The sequence below is a fragment of the Cinclus cinclus genome, chromosome 9, assembly GCF_963662255.1.
Source record: "Cinclus cinclus chromosome 9, bCinCin1.1, whole genome shotgun sequence".
NCBI classification, from domain to species: domain Eukaryota; kingdom Metazoa; phylum Chordata; class Aves; order Passeriformes; family Cinclidae; genus Cinclus; species Cinclus cinclus.
In genome coordinates, this window is record NC_085054.1 from 12,909,034 (window position 1) to 12,931,213 (window position 22,180).

Sequence of the window (22,180 nt, forward strand, 5' to 3'; positions counted from 1 at the left end):
CGGCGCCGCGCCCCGCTCCGCGCCCCCCTCCCCGCGCAGGACGGGGCGGGGCGCGAGCTCCGCGCCCGCTCCGCGCTTCCCCGCCGCGGCTCGGCGCTTCCCCGCCCGCTCCCTTCCCTCCCTCCCTCTGCTGGGCGGTGGTTGCGGCCGGCGGGAGGTGGGGCCGGGCCGGGCCGGGCTGGGCTGGGGCAGCCGGCGGCGGTCAGCGGGGGCCCGTGGATGGCAGCCTGGGCGGCCGCCGCTGGGTAGGGTCGGCGCGGAGCGGGGCCGGGGCGGGGCGGGGGCCGAGCGGAGGGTTCGAGGAGCCGCAGCCGGCGGAGAAGGCACGGAGGCGGAGAGCGCCCTGCAGCCCCGCCGCGCCGCAGCCCGGCGGCCGCCGCCAAAGTTGCTCCCCATCCCGAGGGGGAGCGGGGGATCAGGCGGGGCGATGATCTTCCCTAGCAGCAACAGCAGCGCGGCGGGCGGCGGGCGGACCCCCTATCGGAAGCAGGTAAGGGAGGACGCGTGTGGGTTTGTGGCACCCCCGAGTTCCCCCCGGGCCCCGAGGCGCTGGGGGAGGAGTGGGGAGAGGGGTGGCGACCGGCGTGAGTTGCGGCTTGCCTGCAGCCTGCTCGCTTCTCGAGAGCTGGGATTTAAAAAAAGAAACTCTCTTTTTCTATTGTTTTTTTTTTTTTCCTTGTATTTTTTCGGTGGTATTTGGTGGGTTTTTTGTTTGTTTGTTTGTTTGTTTTTAACTGCTCTTAGGAGCCGCGCCGTGACCTTGGCGAGTGCCGGGGCGGCTGCCGCCGGGTCACCTTCGCGGGGCGTGCGGGGCGGTGCGGGGCGGGTGCTGGCCCCGCCGGGCTCTCGGCAACAGGTTAGAAAGGACCCGGTGTCGCAACAGCGAAACTTGGGGCTGGATGTTTTTCACTCGGCGTGAAATGAGCGAGGGGATCCGGGCGCATTTTTTCTTTCAAACAATCCTCCAGAAAACCTCCGCCGCCCTTCGAGTGCTCCCCGGAGGGACACAGGGGGACCCTGTGATATTTTATGGGCTGAGAGATCTCTCTGATAAGCTCGGAGCGCTCACATCTATAGAGCCGTACTGAAAGAGGTATTTCTTTCTTTGTTTGTTTAGTCGCTGGAAATAAAATATTTGAAATAGTTGCGTTACAACCTTGCTGGACCATTTGTCTTATGTTGCACTTTTTATGCACACAAGATGCAATGTTGGTATTAATCATACATTATTTACTGCTTAGTGTATTATTTTTCACTGACTCTTCAATTAAATTTAAAAAAGAAACGAAAAAACCTTACTTTTTAAGTTAATGGGAAAGCGTGCTCTGTGTGTGTGCCAGAGGGTAAATGGAGTAGAGGTCACTGACAAGCTACTGGCTTGACAAAGCATGCCAAAAATACTATGGCAGGCTTCTTTCCAGGTGAGAAAAAAATCCTTCTGTGTCTGCTGCGCTTAGTAGCTGAAATAAGTAATTTGACGGGTTCAGTCAGCAATATTGGAGAAGTTTATCTAATTTTGCTTGGAGTCAGAACGCATTAAAAGTAGAAATAGGAAATCAGGTATCACTGCTGCACACAGTGAAGGGTTTCATATAAATAATGAGGACATAGGCTTCGAAATTTTGAGCTCTTGGTGCATTGTTGGGATGACACATGATCTATATGGCTAACCTGATCACAGTGAACGACTCTCGTATTTTCTTGAAGCTTAAGTAAAAATTGCTATTTCCTTTATCCTCACTGTTATTTTATAGAAATACCTTTTTTGATAAGAATCACTGGTGTGTTATCTCAGCAGCACTTGGAGTTATCTTTGCATCTTATGTTCAAGTCCATACATAACAAAACATGTTTATTGTGTGCACTGGTTTTGGTTTGTTGTTAATAAATGTCCTGGATACGCCCATGCTGATCATCTTGTCTGGTGCTCCTGCATACTTTATAAATGAAGCCAGTGCATCAGATAATATTTCGTGCTCTCCCTGAGAGGACCATTAATCAAGGAAGGCCCCTTGTGTGGCTGTGCAGTGTGTCGGGTGCGGGGCAGGGTGTTGGCAGGAGCCGAGGGCAATGGGGCCAGGCCTCGTGCTGGCAGGGCTGTGTTTTATGTGCGGATGTGAGTTTGCCTGCTGGTCTGGAGCAGGCTGATAAGATGCTCTTCTTTTCACAGTGCACTCCTTAGATTCAAAGAGCTAAAAGGGCCGACTGAATCAGAAAAACAAACAGACCCTTTTCCCCCAGTAGGCAGAGAAAGAAATGAATGCAGGGGTATTATGTGGGCTTAAGACCCCGGGTACCAAAGGTTTCTTTTGTTAGTGTGTAGCTATTCTCTGCTCAAACACTTCCTACATAAGGAGCCAGGGTCTGTGCTTTTCTCCAGTTAAGTCCATGGAAAACTCCTATTAACTTCATTCATGTAGACTAACGTGGATTAGGGTTTGGCTTTCTGATCTCCCTTTCACTCAGACTTCACCTGCAGGGGTGAGCTGATGTCAAACAGTGCGTGATGAGTGCTGCAAGCCTGATTTTTCAACCCTTGATAATTAAGAAAAATTGAGATTATGTCTCTGCGTGCTCTGTGTAACCCACATTCAGACAATTACATTATAGTTGAGCTTTAGCCTGAGACACAGCATAGGAAAAGTTGTCAACTGATGTCTCTCAAAGGAGTAACTGGATTTCCTATGCTAACAGGGTGTAGTATGTGAAGCTGAAACAATTTTAAGTAACTTGTAAGAGAAATTAAAATCTTTTGAGCAGCTTGTATGTCTCTGTTGGTATTTTAATACAAATCAGAATAAAAAAAGAGCACTTCATGTTTAGTATTGTCCTGTTTCATTTTTAAGAGTCTATATTGAGTTTGAAAAATGAGCGATTAACTGATAAAAGGCAAGATGGCACTAACTTGATTTAATTTTAAGGCATTGTAATATAATGTGGATTTCTGCCTTAATTTAAAACATTGACAAATTGCCATATAGGTAGAGTAGGTTTGAATCTTTACCCATATTCTCTTTTTGTTTTCCCAATAACTGTGTTTTGTTTTATAAACAAATCTGTTCTTATAATACTATGTTTGTTACCTGTTGTATCTTCAATGTGCAACTTAGGCACATGTAAGAGTGAATAAACATTCTCAATTTCAGGTCATATTTGATTGGCCTGATAATCTAGACTACTCTTCTAGACTACTTGCAGGAATACTAAAATGTGGTTTCTGCTCAAAAGGATTTCCTGCATTATGGGCAGACAGGCAGATTAAAAATACTCTTACTAGGCTTAAAATTGAGACGTTGCTTAAATGAGTGACAGCTCATCTGAGAATGAATTTGAAATGCAGATGTAGGTCTTGTTAAAGAATGAAAGCCACACAGTATCTGCAGTAATAACGTATTACAGCACTCATAGCCATACACCCTGTCTGAAAAAGGTGTAAGGTAATATTTTTGCTATCAAGGTTACTTGAGTTATTGCAAAGAATGCATTTGTGTGCATCCGTAATGAAAAGGAAACAGAGCAACATACAATATACTGCTTAGTACAGGCTTTTTTTAAGCTCTTGGTTTGTTGAGAACAAGATGATTCTCTGTCCCTCCTCCCACTTTTGTCATTCTCATGTAAATTGGGAGGCGCTCCTCTGAAGTAAATATTTCTACACTCTGTAAAATTATCATAAATGGAAAATTAGGCTTTCTCCTGCCATCTGCTCCTTGAATCTACAGAGCTACTCCAGCTATTTGATTAGGGATTTTAAATAGCTTTGTGTAGGGTGGTTCTTCTGCTCTCAGGTTTCTCGAAGAGGAAGCCAGAAGCAGCTCTGGAGGCCTGGGAAGCAGGCGAGTGCAGGATCCTTCCAGCACAGCCTGGGTGCTCAGCCCAGTGCTGTGCCTTTTAACAGCTTTGTCCAGTAACCGTGGTTCTTGTCTCATTTTCATGAGTGTAATGTTTATCTTGCCAGCATAAGGAGATTTACATAGTTTGCTGCTTTCGGGGAGATTAACTGGGTGTAGCTGCACGTGAGGAATTTAACACTGATTTGGTGTTTGGCCTGTGTATGGAGGGACAGACAAAGCTTTTGATAAATCTTTTCGTGTAGCTCTGTTAATATCAAGTGTTGTGTCGTAGGTTGGGTTTTCTAAAAGTTGAAGGTTAAGGTGGGTTTCTAACAACAGTTACATGGAGAAATCTTTTGCCAGTCTCAGGCTAAAAGTGTAGGTTAGCCATTCACTCTATCTATAGGTTTAACCTATCAGGAAACTACACCTGTAATCCTACTTTACGATTTCCCAGTTGGCACTGTGTGTGGTGTCTGTGTGTGTGAGAAGAAACCTCATTAAACTTGCAAGACCTGGGCGTGGTCATAACTCAAATCATGCGGCTCCATGGAGCAGTCTGTGCCCAGGGGGATTTGACATGACACCTCCTTCGAGAATGGATGGTGTTGCGGCTGGGGGGGGGGGGCTGAGCTGCCCAAGATGGAGCAGATTATCTGTGGTTACAGAAATAAATGGGATTAGTTTCTTTTTGTTTCTCTTAAACTAGAAGAATTGTCATTTTGTAACACTGGCTTGAGGTGACAGACTCTGTTTCCTTTTACGTTGTATACAATGTTAAAGGATCTGCCTGGGTTTCACCAAACTGAACTCCTTCATTAATACCAGCTACTTTAATTTTTTATGTGCATCTATAAGATTGTTTGTGAAGTTCTGCGTTATTCTCAAGAGAGCAAAACTACTCAGTCAGTGGGTTTCTATACTTGTATCAAAACGTGAATGAAAGAAATGAAAGGAAACACCTTATCTTGTTCAGGCATGATGTTATAGATCATGAAAAGTGATATAATTGTCTTATCTGTATTTGGCAATTTGAAGTTTTTGTTTAGTATTTCTAACAGGGTGAACAATATATTTTTGTCTCTTTGGGAATGTTATTGTTTAAAGTCTGTGTCTCTGCCATTTAGTTTCACATGGAAGGGAAGATAGATGCCTGTGTCTTGAACATCTGCTGTTTTGTTTTGGGTTCATTTTTTTCCCCCCTGAAACTTCCAACTGTTAAAAAAATTGCTTGAGTTAACACATTTCAGAAGAGTTAGATCCTTTAAACTGTAACTGCTGGCAGGGAGGAGAGGGGAAGGAAGGAAGGGAGTGGAAAATCCTTTCCTGAGAGCTTGAGATGGCTCCTAAAACATCCGCACAGTGCTGTAACCAAGTAAACAAAAATAATGGTAATTTGGTATTATAACTGTTTTGGTCTGCATTTTTTCACCCTTTTAAATTTGTGGTTGAAATTGACCTTTGCTTGTTGCATGAGATGGTGTGTAACAAAAGAAGTCAATGGAGACTAGGATCCTCTGGTGGATTTCCCTCATGCGTCTGTTTCCAACTCCCTGTGAACGTTTTTCTCCTTTTCTGTAGCCAGCTGTTTTAAAGCATCTTACTTGGGGGACAGTGTGAAGGCTTATAAATCTGTAATCCTAATGAAGAGGTACATGGAGATGTTTTGATCTTGGAAGAACTGTTGGTCAGAAGTTTTCTAGAAAGCCAACAGAAGCACATTTGAAAGTTCTCAAGCCTTGTTGAAGGAATGTGAATTATTTTGCGTACGTTTCAGAATTGCAATGTACTGTGGTAATTATAACAGCTCTGCAGAAGCCACTGCATTTGCAGCTTCCTGATGCAACAGGAAAGGGAAGGGATGAGTTAGAAGTAGAGGAGAAACAAGGAGGGGAACCATGGATTAGATAAGCACAAGCCTCCTAACCCAGCAACTTAGGAAATATACACACAACAAAAAAATCATGCGCTCTAAGGGCTGGTTACTGTGATTAGCACAGCTTTAGCTGTTTGCCTCAAGAGACTGCAGTTAAGGCAGTGTAGCTGCAGCTGTGTATTGACTCACAATGTAGTTTTAAACTGCAGTTGAAGTAATTGAACGCTGGTGGGAGATTGCTTTAAACAAATTCAAGATTACCTAAGTTTGTGGCAGTTTGAGTTAGTTTATTTCTAGGAATTCAAATTTAGTAACTTATATTACTGTTTATGTAAATTGATTTTTAATAGTAAAACTCTATACCAATTTTAAGATGTAACCTGTGCACTAAGATGCGGTGGCTTAAAAATGTCTGGCAGGTATTTTGAAGTCTTACAAGCTTTTCAAAACGAAAATACAGTTGCAACATTTCAAAAATGTCTTTTTTTGAATTTATGATGTAGTGTAAGGATATATCAGCTATAGGGTCTGTTGAAAATAATAGCTGACAACTACAGAAATGTATGAATATATTATGATTTATAATAATACCTTTTTTAATATGTCCTCATAAAAGCCATGTTGTATGCTTAACTATAATTGTTTAGGAAATCACTGATGTGTGTCTTATTTGTTTAAAGTATTCTGCTCTAGAAACATGATGTGTCAAATGGAGTGTGTGTTTAGAATTTACTTATTTGATGGAATTGTAGAGCTTTGTGAGAGTTCAGTGGAAACAACACATTATTCTGGGGAGCCTCATTTGGGCTTCATTTTCCTTTGTTGAAGAACAGAAGAAGCACCAGGGCAAGGTGAGCATCGAACTTAGTCTAGCCTGATGCTAACCTGCTTGTGAAATGAAATGCTTCTTTACTGCAAATACATATATGTAACTTTATTTCACCATTGATTCTGTTTCTTTACAGTGTCTCTTATTGGCAACGGCGCTTTCGCACCTTCTTGTGTGGGGTTTTTTCTGCTTAGATGAGAAGGGGATTTATTTCTTTTCTTACTGTCTATTGTTTTCTGTCCTTTTATATCAGAATCTCCTCTACCATATGGTGCTTTGTTCAATAAAGTGGAAACATGAGTCCTTTGGTTGACTACAGCTCTGTCATTTGGGTGCTGCAGCATAACAGTGTTAGAATTTAGTCCTTTAGGCTATTCCAGGTATGTGTATGGCACTTCCATTTTTACTGTGCTTAAGGACTGAAATCAAAGGGTTCAGGTGTGAGTTTGGATGTGTGTTACATGGGAGCTTTTCTCAGGATTGTTTCTCACTGCAGGGTGCTTTTCATGCCTGTGGTCTTACCAGCTCCCAGGAAGACTGCTGCAACTTGGTGAAGGATTATCCAGTTACCTCTGAAAATCTAAAGCAGTGTTCATAGATTCTTGGCTACTCTGAGGTAATTCGCAGAGGATTCACAATCCTGCTTTAAGGTTTAATTGACCCATAGAAACTTTATCAGGTTGTGCTTGTGCCACTGCAACAATCCAAAATTACTCCAAGGCAAGGGTAAAATCAAATGCTGATCCTTGTTAACAAGTCCACAAATAAAAATACTGAATACTTAAAACAGAGAGATGAAAAAACCTTGAACAAAATTGTGCAGGAGCTGGAAGTTTCCTTTACCTTATATGCAGGCATGTGGCACACAACCTCCAGTCTTCTCAGGGAGACTGGTTATTGTCCAACGCTGTCACCTCAAGTTGTGTTCGGAGGAGAGAGACTGATTTAAGGCTCTGTATTTCTCTCTGTTTTATTTTGTACTTCACGCACTTGAAGGGTAAGGGGTAGATACTGCTTTTTATTTTGTAAGTCGGTGATGCCTCTTTCACCAGACCATAGGTTGTTCTTGCCTACTTTGGAAGCAGTGATGTCTCTTGGGCATCCCCAGGTGCAGTGCTGCCTCCCCAGGTTTGGAGTGCTCTTCAGCTGAGCACTGAAGAGATGGTTGGTGTGTTACAAAGGAGATCCCATGTATGAAATGATGAAGGAATTTCAAGTCTTGTGGTGTTTTTCTGTCTCTTCTGCCTATGTGTGCAATTTGCAAATAATGCTTTAAACAGTTGTGCAGCCAATATTTTGGTGGGCTGCTATGGGAGGGGGAGAGACCCTGTCACTCCAGCTGCTGCTGCTGAGTGGCAGGTGTGTGTCACCTGTGTGCCACCTTTGAGCATGGCCATGGTGACCCATTTGGAACTTTGTATTGCCACACGCCTGGTGTGTTCCTCTGGCTTAGCTGAGCTAATGGCTTAGCCAAGGTTTTAAATAACCTATTACAACATGAAACTCTTTGAAGTATGTAGTGTAGAAGTAACATACATGTGACAAGTCTGTGTTAACTTGGCCCCCTGTGACTCTGGTGTGGGGAGGAGGGACATGGCTGGTGTGCCATGCCCTGGCCAGGGACGTGCCTCCAGAGGCAGCAGCCACACTGGATAAACCTAGGCTTTGGCAGAGCTGGCACACAGTTCCATGGATTTCTGTCTGGTGTGAAAGCAACCACCAGCAGACAAGATCCTTTGAAGTGTTTAGTGGTCTGTCTTCCAGATGAGTTCAAGAAGAGTTCTAAAACTGTGGGTCTGAATTTTAAGACTTTTGCTTATGCCAGTGCATGTTTACATAGCCGGTGGTGCCACTGCATGGGGTGAGACTGCTGACATCAAAAAGTGCTTATTGAGACAGAGAGCCAGAAGACTTTTGAATTTCCCCAGTGAGAAACCAAGTTGAGTAGTTGGTATATCATGGGGTTAGTGTTAAACACACATTCAGAATAATCAAATTATATTTAAATTGCTTTAATATTATTCCTCCCAATCTGTTTGGCTTGCATGATCTTTATTATGATAGTATTTGTGCTTATTTAAAAGTATTTCTATGTAATTTGGAAAAAACATTTGAGATAGGTATTAAATACGGTTGCTTAGCTGCTAACCTTTGAAATGGGCATTTTTTTGGCTTTTATTTAGTTAGCATTCCAGGAGGTGTATCTCTGAATACTACCTGTGAGAAATACTTATCAAACTGGGGTTTAAGAAAAGTGCTCCACTAAAACAAAAATATAAGTGATAAGATTTCTTTATTGTCTTAGGATAACAATGCCTCCAATGCACACATGTACATGTAAATATTCCAGAATTATGGACTTTTTTTTTGAGATGAGAGAACCAGTTGCATTTGAAATCTTCAGTAATTTTAATGGTGAAGAATTTTAAGGTGTAATTCGGTATATAGAATTTCAGCTGGTTAAAGGTGCTCGTGATACCTAGGGCAGACTGTGGCACCAGTAGAAGAATGCAGGGGCTTTTTATTCTGCAGTGCTGTGGAGGCTAATGAAAGATGGAAATGGTTAAGGAAGTCGTTGTTTGAGCATTAGGTCAATATTTTAATTGCTGTAGTGACAAAATCAAGTTAGATTTTGTCAGATTTCCAGCAAACATACTGTTCTTAGATCTGTCAGGTATGGAGTATCATGGTCTCAGAAGTCACTGGGGGCTGTAGACTGGTGTAGTCATTATAAAATGCACTTTGGCTTTTCATGTAACTGTTCTTTATGTATTCTGGTAAGTTGTTGGGAGTTTCTTGCTCTGAAGCTCCTCCCAGTTTGGTGCTTTCTGTCTTAGTGTTTCTGTTGCAACTTTATTACTGTTGTAATATTATTAATGTATGGTTTTGTATTTCAGTATATTAGATGATGTAAAGAAACATCTAGCCTATCTGTGTGTCTTATCCTTCTGTCAAAAGACATTATGTTGGTGTCACACTTCTCTGTTGACCCTCTTTCAAAATGTCTGAATCCATCTCCACCTTTTTCATTCCCTGAATTAAGTAAGTGCTGTGTTGTGTCATTGTCTTGGGTAATAATAGGAAGTCCCAGGTCAGCCACACCCATAAAAGTTATTCATAAGGATTAAGATGGTGACCTGAAGTTCAAAATGGTCCTGTCACTGGCATTTTGGATAATCTTAACTAAATTGTTAAGGTTTGACTCTTCAAAAGGTACTTGCTAATATTAGTTTCCTACATCTCAGATTTTACACTAACTATATGCTAACATCTGCAAGTGCTTCAAATGCTACAGCAATTAGTACTAAATTCCTTGAAAAAAAATTATTTATATACACATGCACACATGCCTACATAGATGTCTGATTGTCTATCCCCTGAAGCTCAGGATAGAGCAGATTATTTGGAATGATAGAGCTGTGTTCAAATTCTGGCTGTTATGTATTGTGTAAGCAGTTTCTTATGGTCTATGAGAGCATTCATCTGAGTGCTATTATTGTTATTTCCAGATTAATAGCAATAGCAAAGTTCATTTTGGCAAGAAACGGGACTATTGAAACTATGTCGAACTCTAGTTTTCAAAAAGAGTTAAGGTTGGTTTACTGTTAGCAATAGGTAAGTTTATTTCTAAGCAGATGTTTGTTGGGCAGAAAGGGCAGTCAAGCATGAAAATATTACTGGGAATATAATTCCCTGAAGTTCAGTGGCTTAGATTTTGCAGAAACTTAATCTAGTTTTCTTTAGTGGTTTTATGGCCTTATCTTTCCTATGAAATGAACTCCCACAGGGTTTAGGGCTTTTTTCCCCATTTTTTTTCCCTTTTATTTATTTTTCTGAACTGTGAAGTCCTTATTCCGGTATTCTGTTGTCCTATTTAAATTTTGAAATCAAATTAAATTGCATAAATTCAAAATTCAAATATTTGTTGTTTTTTTTTTTTAAAGGAAATTCAATACAGTCATTCAATTTATGGTGGCTTCTGTAGTGAACCAGTGCTGGTGTACAAGATTATTAGTGTTAAACATCCAACTCTTGTGCAGATGGATAAGCTGCAAAGGTAGAATTGCTGCTAAGAAAAGTGCAGCTGAATGTACTTACTGAAAATGTGATTCCTCGAAATTGTCCACAGTATAAGAAACCTGAATGCAGTTGCTAAGCACTGAGGTTGTGCAGTAAGCAGAGACAAGTGATTAATTTATTTTTAGAAGTTAGCCATTGGCTGGTCAGATTCCCTATCCCTGCAGTGTTTGAAAGTTAATTATATATTCCAGCTGTACTTATTAGTACTTATATCTATAACTTTCTGGTTGAGGCATGATTCCTCAGCTGAATTCTTGCACCAAGAATTGAACATGACTGTTAAAACTATGGATGAGTTGGGCTCTGTGCCCAAATGAACTGGTTTATTCTTGGCTAGTGTTTGTCATCTGTCCATAGATAGCTCCAGACGTGGTTCAAACCACCCAGAGGTGGAGGCTGTCTCACACAGGTGCTGCAGCTGTTGTGCCAGCTGTGCTGATGTGTGGCCCGCTGGCTGCAGGAGTTATGAACACTTTGGTGGCCACTGTGAGAGCTCCTTGGATCTCTGCTTGTGGCTGTAGCCACTCACTTGTCTGAGTCAGACTGTTACCTGCACTGCCACGACCAGTTCTGCCTGGCAGTTGAATTTCTCATGTATTATTAATGTTGTATTAGTAGTATGTCTGGAAGCTTTCCTAGGTGTTATCTAATTCTGCTTTTTCATTTCAGAATTGACAATGATTCATTGTGCAGTCAGACATTCCCCCAGAAGCTATTTGGATGCACCAAGGAATGGCATCCTGCATTTGCTTAGCATACAGCTGCTAAATCTTTGTAACTGATCTTCAGAACTAAGTTTCTGGGTGTAAAAGGGATTGTTCATTATCATACACTATGAAGTCACGAACATTTTAATTTTAGAATACATCATATTGTTTGGCTTGACTTTTCTGACAACTGAATGATATTCTGAACCACTTGAAACCACTTTTCTCTCAGAATTCAAAATCCCAGTTAGAAAGTAGCTGCATGAGTTAGAACAGTACTTTGCAAAAGAAAAAATAGTTTTGTTTCTTGGTTCAAATCAAGAGTGAAATTTTAAATTAGAAGGCAATATTCAAGAAAAATTGATGAGGGCTGTGGAAGTGACGTAGAACAGCTCTTCTGTTTGTGTGATTCAATATAAATTACAGCTATCAAAAAGAACAGGAAATTATAAAGTAGTAACATGGGGGTTTTTTGAATTGCATGCACAAGGATTTTGGACAAGTTTGTCATTTGTAAAAAGTCAGCAGTCAGAAAATATTGGATTTAATAAGTGATAAGCAGCTACCTCATCCAGTAACATTATCCTTTAAAGAATGAAAAAAGATTGACTTAGATTTGTTTCAGATAAGGCTCTAAGGAAAATCTGACCCTAAGGCCAGAGCAGCATTGCTGCATGTAGTACGTACACAGGATTTTGCTTAGTTTTAGCAGACGGGTTTGTGCATGCTGCTTGTTGCCTTACTTGTAAGATTCAGCCAGAGGTGCCACATGTCTTTGCTGCAGTTGTCTTTGTGTTTGAAAAACCAACGTTGGTTTAGTTCCGGATTGTTTGACAGAATGCTGTTTTGTTACCACTTTCATGAGTCAGCACCATCGGTAAATGAAGCAGTCTGAACTTCCCATTTGTTTATTTATTTATTTATTTTTATTTTTCTTGTTCTTTTGGTGAACAAGTCAGAGACACCAGGAGGAAGAGTAAGCAGTCACAGGGGCAAGGATGCTGTTTTCTGGAGTAATGCCAACCTAAGCTATTGCTTGAATGCCATCTCGGTCAGTGGCTCCACTATTGCCTCCGTTGCACTTGAACCTTTTCAGCCAAACTGAGGGAAAGGTTGTCTTGAAAGCTGAGCTGCCAGCAGGACCACCAAAGGCACTTTTGTTCTTTATTTGGTACTGCACCAAAGCCATTTTATCAGACCAGCAGACCTAACCACCTGTCTTCAAGCTTTTGGACATCCCTGTACTGCTCTTTTCCTTTTCACCACCTGCACATCCTAGATATATCCGAAAGTGCTGATATATACACCTAGTCAGTAATGTTTGAAAGATTTCAGCTTTCCATGCTGTTCTTAGTTGCCCTGCTGCTACGTTCAGACCATCAAAAGTCTGTGCAGGCAAACAATTCCTAATGTGCAGCTAGATGTCCACTGAGGAGCTCCACCAGAAATCACCTGCCCTGGGAAATCTTGCTCTTGCTTTTGTGGATGAATCTTCAGTTTTAATTAAAGGCCTACCCTTACAACTTTGAGAATTTCATCCTACTGAAGGAATACCATTTTCCTTGTTTGTGAGGGGAAGCAGACTACAATCTATAAAAGTAGGCTCATGTGCTGGGTTTTGCTATGCTGATTTTAGCAAACGTTTCATCAGGTCCTCAGATTTGTTGAGTTCACAGTATTGTAGTGAATTGCCTTCTTGTCTGTACATCTTTGATCACTTGCATATAGGAAAATATTTACAGTTTTCATAATTTTGCATAAGGACAATTAGAGTTACTAATTGGTTAGATTCTCTTACTACTGCTACTACTTCTAATTTAAATGTGTCATGCACCTATTTTCTAGGGATTAAAATTCAAAAGAGTTCAGCCACAGATTGTCTTAAATGAATGCTCAGCAACTGTATGCTTTAAACAGGCCTGAAATCAGCTTCTCTAGACCATGGATGTAGACATGCTGCCCAAACTGTCTTTCATTAAACAACAGAATGGTTTTGCTGGAAATAACCTGGATCTGTTGAGACTGATGCTGAGTGAATGCTAACAAGCCCTGCTTGATCTAAGTTGAATGGGATTAAATAGTTTCTGTACTATACTAAGCATTGTGTTCTGTAGTATCCCTAGTCCCAGTTCCCTGAAATGATGCTGGAAAAGTGATTGCTCCTTTAAGCATTCTGGTAATGAAGTAAGTGATTTTTTGTATTACTGTAATATCTAAAATTCTCCTTAAAGAATTGAAGTAATGCTACTTTTTCACTCTTGTGCATTAAAATTATCTATCGAGAGAGAAAAGTGTGTCAGAGGGCATAGCCCCTGAGTACTGGGACACAAAAAAGATACACTGTTGGCAAATGTGCGCAGAAAATGCTTCCCTCTAAATTCTAGGAAGCTAAACCAAGCTAAAACAATCCTAACCAAGCAGATTAGGATTTTGGAGAGATCTAAAGACAAAAATTATGACTTTCTTGTCTTTTCCAGGACAGAATTATCCAAATGTCAATATTTTTCTGGTATTCTTTGTAGCAGATGGTTTCAAGATAGCAGCTCATAAACGCTTGCAGAAGAAAGAAAAATTAGGTGATAGTGTCTTGATCCATAGTGTTCAAACAGCCTGTAATTTATTTAATTCAAGATTTGACTGTATAGGATGCACAGATCTAAAATAATGTACAGTAGAACTGCTTTGTGTGTGTGTACTTGAACACACACACTTTCAAGGACAAAGGGATAACGAATGAGAGAAGCTGTGCATATTTCTTGCTGTTTGTTCAAACTATGTTTTCTGCTGCTAAGTTCCCTGATCAACCGGGAGCATATTGAGTTGTCTGTACCATTTTAACAGCATTTTCTTTAGTAATAGCAGCTGCAGGAAAGGTGGTGTTAGATGTCTGTTTGAACCATTCACTAGCTGGATGAGCTGTTCTTGTTTCCATCTTTCCCAAGAGTTAAACAGCTGCTTTTGTCATGCTAAATTGGTGGCAATTTGTCCTGTGGTGCCCGTTCCTGGGTGTAAATCTCTATGTGCTACATAGGAGAAAGTTGTACAAATTGTTTTGGGCATGACAGACCACTCCTTTTTTCCTGAAGAGTACAGGGTATCCTGTGTGATTGTATTGCATCATACATCTGGAGAAAATGGACTTTTAATGTCAGCTATGCTGGATATGCTATAGTGAACGTTTGGCCGAAAAGGTTGGAGGTGGTGGGCTTTACTATGGCTCTCTAATGTTGCAGGATCACCTCTGAGAAATGTCAAAAGCAGCATGGTGTCCACTGGCCCCAGAAATCTGGAAACAGTCCTCAGTGCTGCCTGCACACAGCTTTTTTCTCAGCTCTTACTTTAAATCACCTTTGCTGGGTATAAGGTAAACTTAAAGCACTGCAGTGTTCATTGCCTTCCATGAGAGCACAAATTAGACCTTTTCTGTCCTGGAGGTGTCATTGTGTTTTTAACTGCACTGACACAGTTGAACTAATGAAAATCTTTGGTAAATCTGCTGTTGTGTCACGCCCTCGCTACAGGCACTGCAGCCAGGTGCCCATAGTGAGGCCACATTCCCTCCCAAATGGGAAATGATGCAGGAGGCAAACGTTTTAGAAGCAGTGAAGTTAAACTCCAGTTCTTTTCTAATGAGATTTGAGCTTCTATGTTTTATTCTAGGAAACCACATAGAGTGTTGGGAGTCCTTTAAAAGACTTTGGGAATGTCATTTGCAATCTCATACATGCTACACGCAGTCTCATTACAGTCCAAAGAAAATTGGTGTACGTGTTGTAGCATGCTGACCAAGCAGAGTTTGCTCCCTGGTGCTCTGTAGAAAAGCCTTATGTAGAGAAGTTTTGCCAACTTTATACACTGCTGTCTCCTGGTCTCTCAGTTCTATGCAGTGTTGAAATTTATAAAACTCTGGACAGATTTTCAGCTTGTGCAAATGAATGTGGACTCACTGGGTGAGAGTGGAACTAGGCTGATATGTGCAAGTGCAGAAAACTGACAACTCCTTACATAATGAGTCTGATGGTTCAAAAAGTTTCTACTGATTTTGCTCGTGTTTTAAAACTGTAATGCTAATTTAATAATACCTGGCTGCTTCTGTACAGTTTGGTGGCTTTGCCTTGGAGGAGAATCACATTTATGGAGGTGTGGTCACTTCACTCTCCCATAGCAAATTAAAAGTTCATTGTCAGACTATATATATATATGTGTGTGTATATATATGTGTGTGTGTATACATACATCGCTTGTAGCAACATAGTCTCATACATGGACTCCATTGATGTCAAAATGTCATGACAAATCAAGAGAAATTCCTAGCTGAAATTTGGTGGATAGTCACTTCAACCTTTGTTGAAATAATTGTAAAAGTATCTTGTGCTTCCCTTTTTGTGACTGTAAAAGGCAGTGGAGTATGAAAGCCTGATGAATTTAACACTGTTAATATTTCTTGAATCTGGTATGTACTTGCCTAGTTATAACTGACATTTGTTTTAATCCCTTACAAGCAATCCTGTGCATGTCCTGTTTCATTGTGTTGATAATTAGATGTATCTGCTGCATTTTATCGTATTGCAGAATATTAAAACTGTAAGGACACTTCTGGAAATTTCAGAATTGTGGAGCAAAAAGATGAATGGAACTTTCAGTCTAGCACAGGTCATGCTGACCTCAATTCTATGGCAAATACTGTGAAAGACTATGGAAATAATTGCAGTGGAGTAACTAGGAAGGACAGTGATGCTCTGAGTATGCTTTCCCTTTCTTCAGCTCATGGAGGAGTCATTTATTCCCATGGAAAGTGATGCAAGATGCTGTTCTTACTGAAATTGGTTCAACTTTAACTTGACATAGGCACATAACTGTGCAGCAGAATTGGACCTTCTTGGTATCAAAATTACAGTAACCTTTGTGTTGCACTCAGGCAGTGTATCTAGACAAACTAGGCATGGAGAAAGGCCTAGAAAAGGAAAAACATTTACAAAGTGAGTAGGAAGGATAAAATATCTACAGTGATCTGTACTTTGATGTACTTTGATGATGAAGTCTTCTAAAATGGCTTTTTCTACCCTTTTTTTTTTTTTTTTGTCTGATGTACCACCTTTCCAACAGCTGGAGATGCTGGCTGTGGTGAAGAGGGTGTAGTCTCTCCCAGAGATTAAGTTTTAGGAATGCAGAAAGAGGGCCAGAGCCAGCTGCCTCATTGGTGTTGACAGAGAAAGCAGCAGGAATAGACTGGGCTACCTATTAAATTCTTGTGTAATGGCCTTACCAGGAAGAACATACATTCTCTTCTTTAGCATAGGACAGAGGGATTCACAGTAACAATTCTGGGTGCAGTATGTTGCCCATAAGGAATCAGCAATCACAGACAAAGGGATTTTGATAGGAATTGACTCCCTCATGCACGGTCGGGTACAAGTTCTTCAATTTATTTAACTTGAATAAACAGAAAATGACATAGCGGATCCCATGTCAGCCAAAAGAGCCATCTGTGGTCTAACCCTGTGACAAACAGTATAGCAATAATTCCAATGCCACCAACAATGTGGAGTTTGCCAGAAAAGCAGATGCTTCTTTTGACATGCATCTTCAGTGCGGTGCCATTCCTATCCCATAATTACTGTCTATGGAGGGAGGGTGCATAGGATAGACAGATGAGCAGAATGGTGACATTGTAGTTTTTGGGGGAAAAGCCAACAGTTTGGAAAATAATAAAAAGGAAAAATAAATATAAAAATAATTTTTCACAAGGGAGAATTTTGCATCTTTTAAATCATGAAATCTGTGATACTTTGAAAGAGACAATACTTGCATGGATTTATCAGAAATATAAAGTCTAGTACAGTATGGAAGAAGAATAAATAATACTTCAAAAACTTCTGTGCAGGTTTAAACTTTTTTTTTTAAAGCATTTCCTTCTCTATTATTTTAAAGAGCTAAAGACTGGCCAAGCATTCTTAGCTTTTTTTCTTTTTTTTTTCTTTTTTTTTTTTCCTCTCTACTGTCAGGTTTGCAATAGATATTCAGGCAGTTCTTGAATAAGCCAAAGTGTCTGTATCTGTACTCTGCTACTTTTTAACCAGTTTTATGAGATATACAGACTTAGCAGGATTGACCACCAAAAATTTTTAAATGGAGGTAGTGAGTTGGAGTTTCCTGTTTAATAAATGTTAAAGCAGAGTCTTATATTCAATGAGAAGCAAACACTATGAACCTCTTAATGCTTATGAATAGCTTATTGGATAATTTTTTTCTTTAATTCCATGAATACTGTCCTCTGAGATGCCATTGCAGTGCTTGTGAGCTGTATGTGATATGCAGACTTTGATGTGACCATCTCTGATCTAAACTACTGCATGACCCAGGAGTTTCTAAGTTAATGGCTGTTTCAGGTGAAGCACTTCTCCTACCAAGGTTATCTTGAATGCTTCCTCTTGTGAAGAACTTTGTAAGACTTTATCCCTGCTATTAACATGTACCAGGAGATGTGTAATACAAGGGAGGAATATTGTATTATTTGGATTCGGTGTCACGTATTGGACTTGCTACCTTTCAGGTGCTTGTATAAGCCATTAGTATGGAAGTTACACCTCTCAGAAAATGGGTGTGTTTTAATTGTAATTTGGATTCTCAGGCTGGAACAAAAACATAATCTAGATATTTAGTGTTCTGCTTTCTGGATCCTGAGCACAACCCTTGGCTGATTTCACTAAAGAAAATAGGCCTGTGTATGTACTAGAATCAAGAAGGAAGTTGGCAGTGAATTCTTCTGTGTCTACCTCTGGGTGAAGGGCTAACCATATAAGCATATACATGCTTTTTTGTCTGTCTGGTAGATCTAAGTACCATGCTGTCTTTCTTAGGGTACTTCAGCATCTTGACTTTCTTTTTAGTTTCTTTTCATGTGGCCTAGCTGTTGGATTGCTGCAGCTTGTTCACATTTCAGAAGCTGAAATATTTTGCTTTATATGTGTCTATAATTATGTCATGGCTAGGGCATGGTAACAAGGTATTGTTTCAGGGGATTGTCCAGGAAATCCAAGTATAAAACTGAAAGGGAAGACAGATGCTGTGATTCACGATGAGCAGGTGGAAGGGGAAAGGAACAGGATATAGCCCAGTTGAGCACTTCCCTTGCTCTCCTTTGGGTTAGCTTTTTGTGCTGTGGTGTGGCTAGGTTTGTGTATTTTGCACTTTTTGTTTGTCTCTGAACAAGGGGAATCAGTGGAGCATTGAACAATCCCTGACAAGGGATGAAGTTAATGGAGTAAGTGAGTTTCTGGGAAATCTGAAGCTCTTTCATTTATCACTGAGACTGAAGAAGAGCTACCTGAACCAGAAGGAGTTTCTTGTGCTCATTGCTTGCTTTATTGTTACCAACTTCAAGTTAGCTTTTTTTTCTTGAGTAATAACAATAAAAAAATCTTCACACCCTATTCTTGGAGAAAAGAGTCTGTTCAGAAGCATCAATGTGCGTTTTGTCATATACTTCAATGTGGCCAGGATTATGCTCACAATTCTTCAAGTGTCTTCATAGAATACAGATAGATTTTGAGCTTTCTTTCATTGCTAGCAGATTGCTGTTGCATTAAGCTTTTAATGTGTAATTTAAATAATACTGATTCCATTTCCTGTCAATATATGATAGTGTGACATTTTATAACGAGCTGGAACGGTTTACTTCAATACTTTCTGTTTTTAGTAATTGTTGCTTTCTGGTGAAAGCAGGTTCAGTCCTGCTATGTTGCCATAAGATCTGAGCAAAGGAAGCAAAACAGCTCAGTGGGGAATGAGCTTAGGTTATAATCAGATGAGTCTAGAGGTGAAATTGTTAGGAGCATCTGAGCCATGACTAGGAGCTTATGCTAGACTTTGTCTTGTTTTATTGCTGATAGAGCCACTCTTCATTAAGGTATTCAAATAGGAAGCTGCGAGAAGTACCTACTCATTCATGCATTTCTGTATTTCAAGGAAGGGCTGCTTTAAATGGCTCAGAAAAAAAAAAATGCATGAACTGCTTTCCTGGATTTTGCCAGAAACATTTTTTCATAATGGCAAATCGGTTCAAATTAGTTAAAGTACAAAAAAGAAGAAAAAGAATATTAACTAAAAAATCAGAGTGAAAATAACTTTTTTTATTATTTTCATAGATGTGTGATAGAATCTACTTATGGTTTTGTTTCCTTTTAGTGTGGAAAAGACTTATCTGTGTTTAGAAAAATAATTTTCATAGGACTTGGCTGTAACATACAGGCAAGAAAAAAGGTATAGCCCTATATTTTTATCTGCAAAGCTCCTTTTAAAACTTACCTGTTGAGGTAAGGGGGCTTCCCTGTTGAGTGTGATATGTTTTTTTTTTTGCCTTGATTAATCAACTTTCATCCTATATATTACAGTCCATCATTGCTGTAATCCCAACATTTGTGTTCTGGGCATAGTTCTTTCATACCAAGGTATGGAATATATGGAGTGGTTTTGGGGAGAAACACAGGGCTGGATCTCCAGGTGCCTCCTGGTCTGCCTGTGGTGTTTTGTAACAGGCAGAATCTTTGCCTGATGTCAGCCTCCACCTTCGGGATCCTGCATCTTCCCAGTAGTTGTTCTGCTCCGTGTGGCTGAACCACTAACACCTGTCATCACCACCTAAAGGAAATGGAATAGGCTTGAGTCCTGGGTATGCAAATAGCTCTGTCTGATCACAAAACACAATACCTGTAGTTTCTGGCTTGTGCAGTACAACAGCCCTTTCTTGAACAGTCCTGTTGGCTCTTACAGTGTCACTATGAGATCATATTTTTACCCATGCAAAGAAAAGTTATGGTCGATGGTTTAAAGGAGAAAAAGGGGGCAGGGTTTTTCCTGCCTGAGATTTTTCAACAGAAGTCTGGAGCTTCTGAGCTACTCTTTATACTGGTGTCATGCTGAAAATGCTTAGATTTGGTTGCTGAATCTTCCTGTAACAAGTGCTTACAGACTAAAGAAGAACAGTTGGAGGAGCTACCCTAAGGCAGGAGATGTGAGCAAAGCAGCAGCAAAGCTTTCGGTTTCTGCTGGTTGGCTCATGTCCACTGAGAATTGAACTTGGAGAGGCCTGCAGAAATTTGCTTGCTGTAATGTTTCAGACATGATGAGGAAACACATGAAGCAGAATAGTGCAGGACACTCAAAATGGCATCTCCGCTGCAGCTGTCACTTTGCTGGCTTAGAATAAGTGATCAAGGTTTAATGTTTCCTTATTAAAGAAAGGTAATAAAGCAACTGTCTTCATCCATGAACACTCATTTCTGTTAAACACTTGGAGTTCTTCTTTCTGCTAGGGACATGATTTAATTCCAAATGAGTTCTATTTCCCAAGCTGAGCTGTGCACGAAGTGTTGCAGTGTCTTGCTTCACTGGGTATGACATCTTCTATTCTCCTGAGCCTTTGGTTTCATTGTACATGTAAAGCTTTCCCTAACCTAAAGTGTTTGGTAGATTAATGAATAAACAAGATTTTTTGATAGATTAATGAATAAACAAGAAACCCATCCATGGGTTTCAATAAACCAAACCCATCCATGAAAAATGTATGGTAATTTTTATATCAGTACCAGTTACTGAAGGTGCTGCTTTCAAATTCAGGGAGGTTAGGCAAAGTCAGGCAGGGTAAGCAGGTGCTTGTAGCTTAGTCACCTGAGCAAAGCTAGGGAAGCACTGCTGATGAGATTTTCATGCCATGAGATGATCCAAGTAACAATTCTGGCTAAATCTGATAGTTAATGTATGCTGCAATTTATGGTTTGAATTAAGAGTAGATGTGAGAGAGCTAACTGTTATTAAAAGTCATGGTATTTTTCCCATTAAGAATTTTGGCTGAGTGATTAAACTCAATTAAATGCTAGCATGTTATATGACTTTATACGCATGCTTTTCTTGCACAAAATTAGAGACTTAAGTGGATTGCTACTGTAGTGATCATACTCTGTTTCAGGACAGTCATTGTCCAAGTTATCTTCTGCTCATTGAAGTTCTGTTCAAATTCTGTAGTCTGAAGGCAGCAGATGTCAGTATCTCTCAGCCTCCAGGTCAAAGGAATTTCTTGGGGTTATTCCATTTTGGTTTGGTGTCTTTTTTTAATCTGTTGACAGCAATGAGATTCTTCTGTTCTTTGGTAGACAAAGTCCTGCTCTCTCATTTTCAGTCCTTAAGCATAGAATGGTTTATAAGAAAGACAGGAATGGCTCATATTAGGATGAGTATATTCACCAGCTGATTTTCAGTACTTGAGATTATTCCAATTTGGAATTTATATCGAGGAGAAAACACAGGCAGATACTTCTTGTTTTAAGGCACTTCATGGGGACTATTCAGTCATTGAGCTTTTAGTTTTCCTAGTAAGTACCTGTGGTTTTCCCATTGCTGTGGTGGGGCTGTGGAGGGCTGGAGGGAAGGTCCCTCAGATCAGGTAGGGGGTGTTGGGAGCTCCACACAGCTGGCTCCAGAATGGGCTGGGGAGATCGTAGAGCAGATGGACTGATGATTCTGTCACTGGCCTTTTTTGCTTAGTTGTTTGTTGAAGATGACAGGAAGGAAACTGCTGTGTAAAAAGAACAATCACTAATTATCTTTTGGAGTGAAAAGTAGAGGAAGAAATGGCAAACCACAGTGAGAATGGTATTTCTTGCGAACAGGAATATTGTCACAAGAAATAATGGTCTGTTGCTTACATACATTCCTCCTATCCTTGAGTTCTGTGTTTTAGTTTAAGATGCAATGATTATGAAGAAAAATTAATAAATGTATTTTTGTGTATGTTGCAATATTACAAAATGTTGTGAGGTCCATATACTAAAGCTTAAGAACAGCTTTTGATACGGAT

The 22,180-nt window shown here is 40.3% G+C and overlaps 1 protein-coding gene across 1 annotated transcript in view; it reads left to right on the top strand.

Moving 5' to 3' along the window:
• Window positions 1-213: 213 nt before the first annotated feature.
• The window catches only part of RBMS1 (RNA binding motif single stranded interacting protein 1), a 90,520-nt gene continuing 68,553 nt past the window's right edge, over window positions 214-22,180 (top strand). Inside the window, exon 1 of the mRNA XM_062498409.1 lies at window positions 214-490. Coding sequence (XP_062354393.1) covers window positions 428-490 — 63 coding nt within the window. The 5' untranslated portion in view covers window positions 214-427. The remainder of the gene's footprint in view (window positions 491-22,180) is intronic.